The sequence below is a fragment of the Rhinopithecus bieti genome, unplaced genomic scaffold (assembly GCF_001698545.2).
Source record: "Rhinopithecus bieti isolate Rb0 unplaced genomic scaffold, ASM169854v2 scaffold_36869, whole genome shotgun sequence".
Taxonomy (NCBI): Eukaryota; Metazoa; Chordata; class Mammalia; order Primates; family Cercopithecidae; genus Rhinopithecus; species Rhinopithecus bieti.
Window position 1 is genome coordinate 600,947 of NW_016815448.1, and position 7,890 is coordinate 608,836.

A 7,890-nucleotide genomic window follows, 5' to 3' on the forward strand; every position below is an offset into this window, starting at 1 on the left:
CTTGCTCTGTCGCCCAGGTTGGAGTGCAGTGGCCGGATCTCAGCTCACTGCAAGCTCCGCCTCCCGGGTTTACGCCATTCTCCTGCCTCAGCCTCCCGAGTAGCTGGGACTACAGGGGCTCGCCACCTCGCCCGGCTAATTTTTTTTTATTTTTTTAGTAGAGACGGGGTTTCACCGGGTTAGCCAGAATGGTCTCGATCTCCTGACCTCGTGATCCGCCCGTCTCGGCCTCCCAAAGTGCTGGGATTACAGGCTTGAGCCACCGCGCCCGGCCGGTATTTATGTTTTAAGGTCAAATATATATGCATCTTGTATTACTTGTTTTATTTTAGCTGACTGCTGTGTCTCCTAGGCTTTAGCATCCAAAGAAAACTCATATCCAGAGGAAGCTGACACAGTGGTTAAATCAACAGGAGAGCGAAAGCAAATTGAAGCACAGCAGAATAAGCAGCAGGCCATTTCAGAGAAAGATCGGGTAATCCAAAGCTAATCCAACGTAGAATGTATATATTTTGCTGAGTGTTGATTTATTTCTTGTATATCACTTAAATTTTTTCTCTAATATTAAAGTTTTGCTTGAGTAGGAATTGGAAATTAAATACACTAAAGCATCTGGGACCTACTAATTCAAAATTTGGGTAATTGATGACTTTATACATAAATTAAAAAAGTAACTGGAAACACTTAAGTTTGGAAACTACTTTTGAATGTTTTATATATTTACATATACATAGTTATAAATTTAACGTAGAAGTTAATTACAATCCACTCTTATAATGTACTTTTTTCATTAATTCACACTGGACTGTTTCTGATTGAAATTCCTCTGTTAATCGTGAGTTGAGGAGGTTTCATTTATTTATAGCCTTTCCTGGACCCACAGAAGATTCATAATAAATACTTATGAAATGATTATTGATTGTGATATTTGACTCTGATTTTAAGTAAATGTTATAGTGAAATCAGGTATACAAATTCCAATACAGTTGAATTTATCTTATATTTGGGCATATTAAAGTTATTGAAGAGTGGGCTTTATGATTCTGGTACTGTGTTCTTTCACAAAATTTGAGTTATGAAATTCTTTTGTACAGCTTCTAATGTAACTTAAGGAAGTATATTATTTGGACCTTTGTTAAAATAGGTTTTTAAATTTAAGCTTTGCGTAATATGTAATTAATGGAATAATAGTGAATGCTACAAAGTAATATAGTAGTATACATATTTTTCCTTTTTAGTACTGAAGAACAATAATGCCATTAAAAAAGAAACAATCCAAACCAACGGATTCTAAAACGTGTCTCAGGGGCCAGATTTTTAACAATATCTTTCCTGAAATACTGTTGGTGAATATCCTTGCAGTGTTTCATAAGATTTGAATTCATTTAATTTTTTTGTATTTTTTTAAATTCTCCATATTTCTCTACAAAACAACAGGGGAATGGATTTTTCAAAGAGGGGAAATATGAAAGAGCAATTGAATGCTATACTCGAGGGATAGCAGCAGATGGTGCTAATGCCCTTCTTCCAGCTAACAGAGCTATGGCCTATCTGAAGATTCAGAAGTAAGTGTTCATTTTAGTGCTTTTCAGGATAAAAATTTACAATAAATTGGTAAATTTTTACCATAAGTTACCTAACATACCAATTATGGCATGTTGGGTTAGCTCACATGCCAATTTATGGTAAATTTAAGTAAATTAAAATTTAATTGATATATTTTTGAGCATTTAAAGTGAAATGAGAGGGGAAAAATAGTGTGTATGTGTATGTGTGTATGTGTATGTGTGTGTTTATGTACCTGTGGTATACATAGTTCCAGGCACAAGGTGTGTATTCAGTAGATGTTCCTGTTAATATTTTCCCACTTTTGGCCGGACGCGGTGGCTCACGCCTGTAATCCCAGCACTTTGGGAGGCCGAGACGGGTGGATCACGAGGTCAGGAGATCGAGACCATTCTGGCTAACATGGTGAAACCTCGTCTCTACTAAAAATACAAAAAAATTAGCCGGGTGTAGTGGCGGGCACCTGTAGTCCCAGCTACTTGGAGGCTGAGGCAGGAGAATGGCGTGAACCCGGGAGGTGGAGCTTGCAGTGAGCCAAGATGGCGCCAGCACACTCCAGCCTGGGTGACTAAGCAAGACTCTCAAAAAAAAAAAAAAAAAAAAAAAATATATATATATATATATATATAATATACATATATATATATATATTTTTTTTCCCCACTTTTAAGTCTGGCATTACACAGTTTACCAGTTTTCCTCTAGTTGCTTTATATATAGTATTCTGAATCTTGATTTAAAAATTATTTTTAACTTCAGAGCCCTTTGGGCAAAGTCTTATCTGGAAGTGTTGTATAGACATACATGTAAAACAAAAGGGAACTGCTGTCTTTGAAACTGCTGATTAATGACATATGTAACAAAACTTGATCCTATATTAACCAGCTTTTTCTGGATGTGCCTAAGTTGGACAATCAGTGGAATTATATCTGATGGCAGAAACTTAGACTTATACTTTGTATCTCTTGTTATAATACTTTACACACTGATGCCAGAATTTTTAAAAGCCTATAAATGTTATAAATAGGAATTCAATACTTCTTCAGTGCCATGAATTCCCCTTTAGCTGTATGTTGAACACTTCTCAGAATATTTTTAAATGCTTAGCTATACAACTAGGATTACAAAGGAAACCAATTATATCAAAATATAGTTTTGAAAATATTAAAAATTGTGATATAGTAGTATATGTGCTTCTTTATTAACACACCTCAAAATGAGAAACTACATTTAAAATACAGGCAAGTGCTGTGTTTTATGCTCACCACTATTCAGAATTACAGTAGAAATTTAACTTGCTGCTTATTTGCAATCACATTGTACCGTATTTGAAACTACATTTAAAATACAGACAAGTTAATGTTAAAAAAATTTTAAAGACATGATTGTAAGGTTTCAATAAGGACACTAAATTTTGGGATGATCCCCGACACATCTTCCAACAATACTAATACTAATCAACTTCCAACAATACTAATCAACAAACAAGTGTGGACAGGGAATACCTGAAGCAATGCAGATGATTAGATTTCCAATGTGATAACACATGCCTTAGCTCTTTGGCTTCTGAATAACTACTAGGGCAGAGTTGCCCAGTGGTTGCCAGCCTTGTCACAAGAGTATCTATGAACGAGACACTGCAATCACATGCAAGTAAGCAACAGGTTACATTTTTACTGTAATTCTGAATAGTAGTGAGCATAAGCAGTATTTTGAGATACCAGTTGTAATGTGATACGGAAATGTCTGATTTTTACTTTTTTTTTTTTGAGACAGAGTCCCACTCTGTCACCCAGGCTGGAGTGCAGTGGCGTAATTTCGGCTCACTGCAACCTCCACCTCCCGGGTTCAAGTGATTCTCCTGCCTCAACCTCCTGAGTAGCTGGGACTATAGGCGTGCGCCATGACGCCTGGCTAATTTTTGTATTTTTAGTAGAGATGGGGTTTTACCATGTTGGCCAGGCTGATCTCGAACTCCTGACCTCAGGTGATCTGCCCGCCTCGGCCTCCCAGAATGCTGGGGTAATAGGCATGAGCCACCACACCTGGCCAAAATGTCTGATTTTTATTGGTGACAAAGTGATAGGTACTGTTGGCTGCATTTGTATTTGAAAGAAAGCTAAATTTTATTTAAAGTTTAGTGAAAATAGTGATACAGTTTTTTTCCTGAACAAGTTTTCACATCCCCCAGAGAATCTCAGGTTAGGAGCTCCTGTCATAGAAATAAATTTTGATTATATATTTAACCTCATTTAAAGCAATAGATATCATTAGAGATAGATTCTTTTGTTGACTAGTCATAGTAAAGATCATTGCTTCTCTTGCTAACTTATGAAAATTTTGATTTTTGCTATGGAAGAATTGTGCATTGGTTTAAAAATTGTAAAGCCTGAGTCTGTTGGTTTGACTAATGCTAAGAGTAATACCTTCTTATAGGTGAGAGATTATATATGCATTTATAAGATATCTATTGTATTAGTTTTATTGCTTTAGTTTATAATCATATTAGTGGAATATATTATACCAAGTTAGCAGAGTATATTTTAAATTAAAAGAACTTTATGACTCTTATTTATATCTTTTTCTAGTGTATCTTTTAGATTCACAGTTAATACCAGAATTTTTTTTCTGTACGTGGAGACTGTTATGTATTATGGACTATGTGAGGAACATAAAAAAGCAACATTTCAATCTTGGACTACTCCTAGTTTAGGTAACCGTCCTATAGTTTGAGGTTCTACAAACGGTGTCAAATTAGAGCTAATGAGAACCAGCAGTGTAGTCAGTCTTACCTACCAGTGTGTGGGGTAGCAGTAGGGAGTAAGAAGGAATTCACCTAGTTAGGCCAACAAGGATTCCTAGAGAATGTGGTTTCTGGAGGTGATAGTCTACATTAGTAGATTGCATCAGGAGATGAGCAAGACATCCTTGAGTTACAATGGAATGTAGGTTGGTAGATGGTTAGGTTCAGAAAGGCTAAAGAAGTAAGAAGATAATCAGAAATAAGGACAGAAGTTTGGGCCTACATTGTAGTCCTTGAAGAGAACTGACTGAGAACAAATCTGGGTCCTATTCTTAGAGTGAGTAAAGTATAGATTTAGAGATAGGATAAGAAGAAAACAACCCAGTAGTATTAGATATTAGATTTGGGAAACAGAGTTGAGAGTTGGTCACAAAAATAAGGTGGAATCTTGGTTGCTGGAACTGGAACCAGGTTAAGACTTGATTTAGTAGAGGGTTCACTTAATGGTGATTAGGGGTGGCATTGACACTAGAGCTAGAGTAGACTCAGGAAAAGTGTACCTAACTGAAGATCAGAAGGAATCAGGGCTAAGGAGCTAGGCAGAGATGATAGTTTTTTGCACTCACCATTTTATTCAATTTTGATTAGTCTGTCTTTTTCTCCAACCACCTAAAAGATGTTTGTTGATTGGATTTTTCTAAATTCAGTTTACAAATGGAGTGCACAGGAGACATTTAACAATTTTAAAGGATTTACATGAGTCCATTTTCAAAGAAAAATCATCTACCTCTGTGGCAACTTCAGACTTTAAGAAAAATTGGTGGGTTTTCTTCAGCTGTACAATAGAACATGCAATTAAATGTGCAATTAAAATGGTTTCCTAAATGTTTATCTTCTAAATTTTCTTTGAATTTGGGTGTTGGAAATTTTTTGATTTACTTATTCAGCAAACATTTATTGCACTAAAATATATCAGATGTTCTGTTAGGCACTGTGGAAGGTATTAAGTATACTAATGTATAGTTGTTTTTAAGAAACCCGAAGTTTGCAGGGAGCGACAGAAAAGGAGACCAATATTTGTGAAAATATGCTAAGATAATGCTATGAAGGACACGTGCTATGGGAGTTCAGGGTGGGAAGAATACTGGCATAGACTGAGTCCAGGCAGGGGAATTCATGGAAAGCATCTTGAATTGTTCAAACCAAACTGAGATCTAAACGAGTACTATGAGTTAGTGAGGTGAAAAAACAGGAAACAGGTCAAGTGTTCTAGTGCAGGTTCAAAGACATGGGAGTAGGCAGGTTGATGGTACCTCAACCTGGAAAGGGTGAGTAGTTCATATTATGGCTGTTACTGCAGGGGACAGTGGCAGAGAGAAGGCCAGATACTTAGGCAGGCCCCTGACTTTACGCTCCAAAGCAGTTTGACTTTATCCTGAAAAGTGTGGGGGCCATGCATATATCTTGAATGATATAATCAGGCAAGTAGAAAATACATTGATAAGGGCATGAACACAGATATGTTCTTTATCTCTTGCTGGAAAGTGAGTTAAATAAATCAGAGATGTTTTAAGTTCATTCGAAAGTCTGATTTTGTTCATATGAGATCTTGTTTTGAGGGGAAGATGACATCCATTTAGGCCTTGGGGAGAATGCAATTACAGGAGTTTTTTTTTTTTTTTAATATGAAACTTTTCAAACTTATACAAAAGTAGTATAATAAACCCCATGTGTCCATCATCTAGTTCTATCAGGCCATACTTTTTTGGGTCATATTTGTTTCAGCATTTTCCCCCTGAATTATTGTAAAGCAAATCATGACGTTTTATCGCTAAAGAAAGGATATTTTATGCGTAACGACAACCATTAGCACTCCTAAGAAATTAACAATAATTCATTAATGCCATGTTAATATATGGGAATGTCTCAGGTATTTTTGTTGTTGGGTTTTTTTTTGGGGGGGGGGCGTTTTTGAGCTCTTCTTAAGCACTTTGTTATTGTAGAGCAGTAATGAGTAAATCTGTAAGTCTGAATTGATTGCTGGTTGCATGGCTGAGTAGTATTTATGCAAAGTATTAGATGATATACTATCACATACATAGCAAGTTCTCATTTTTTGGTTTTTCTGTGAGTATGGGAAGTTTACTGTGGGTAAATGTTAATAAAGTTTTATTGGAAAAGTAATGCCAGTTAAAATTCTAATGTAGTACCTGTGCATATTGAGACTTGGAGAAGAGGTAGGCTGCCAGCAGTGGTATTCTTTTGTCTGCCCTAGTCATACTTTTGCATTATTATTCCATTGCTCCAGCAGACTCTCCTAACATTCCCTCAATCTGGTACCTTCTCCCTCCTCACCAAATGATTCCAAGATTTGGTGAGAATAAAAAATTTATAAATAGTTCTCCACTTCAAACACAGATTTAGGAGTTAGTGATTGAAATTATATACAAGCTTTTAAAATTAGAAACTTAGTTTATATGACATTTTTCCATAAGCTGCCTTTTTTCCAGTCAGTAATTTTATCATGTTCAATAGATACGAAGAAGCTGAAAAAGACTGCACACAAGCCATTTTATTAGATGGCTCATATTCTAAAGCTTTTGCCAGAAGAGGAACTGCAAGAACATTTTTGGGAAAGCTAAATGAAGCAAAACAAGGTAAGACTTTATGACAGCTGGCACTCAGTCATCCTGATGAGTGCCCAAGTTTTAGAAGCAGAGATTCATGTAACTTACCCATGGTTCAAAGATATTGAACTTAGGGAATTATGTTTTCTTTCCACAGTTTAGATCATGAATAGATTTGGAGGAATGCAGCTTCCGCAGTGTACCAGATTATTTTTTTGTTTAGTATCATACAGTACATTCTGGCTAATTGCCAGCCAGCATTAATGAAAAATTTTAATTATAGGTGAAAATGGAAAAAGTGATAAAAAGACAAGAATGAAAAGGAAGGGAATCAGTGTTGTTGAGCGAAAGGGACTCACTGCATGATGTGCTTGAAGCCAATACTGTGACACCAGGTTTTTGAGAAAAGGCTTTATTTATATTGAAAGTTGACTCCCAAAGAAACAGGAATTAAACTCAAATCTGTCTCCTTGTCCTGGCATTAAGGCAGTAATTTTATTAGAAAAGGTTTAGGAAAATGGATACTGGAATTATCAGGTAATTAGTGGAGGGAAAGGGAAAAGTTCTTGGGCGTATGTAACTGTCTCTTCATGCTAACTAATGGATTGCAGATGCAAATTTGGGGTAGTTAGTAGAACTTGGTGGAAATTCAGGCTATGACATCAGCAAGCTCGTTTTTATGCAACCTCCACTTGGCCATCTTGGTTCCAACCGATTTCAGGAGTTTTTTTTTTTTTTTTTTTTTTAAATCCCAGCGAGCAGAGGAAGTTTCATTGTTGTAGCAAGTTGTATTTTTTCCTATCTGCCATCCTGCAAACTCAAGAATTTCTGTTAGTGATTGAATTTTTTTTTTTTTTAAACTCTTTGAGCAGTGGTTTTATCAGCAGGTAGGGAATGGAGGATAATGGAGATCTGATGCCATTTTAATTCTTGATACAAGTTTTTTTTTTTTTT

At 36.0% G+C, this 7,890-nt stretch overlaps 1 protein-coding gene across 1 annotated transcript in view; it reads left to right on the forward strand.

The window, feature by feature from the left end:
• The window catches only part of RPAP3 (RNA polymerase II associated protein 3), a gene marked incomplete at its 3' end in the record, with an annotated part of 38,278 nt that overhangs the window by 18,071 nt on the left and 12,317 nt on the right, over positions 1–7,890 (forward strand). Inside the window, 3 exon segments of the mRNA XM_017853123.1 lie at positions 353–475; positions 1,438–1,565; positions 6,845–6,966. Coding sequence (XP_017708612.1) covers positions 353–475; positions 1,438–1,565; positions 6,845–6,966 — 373 coding nt within the window.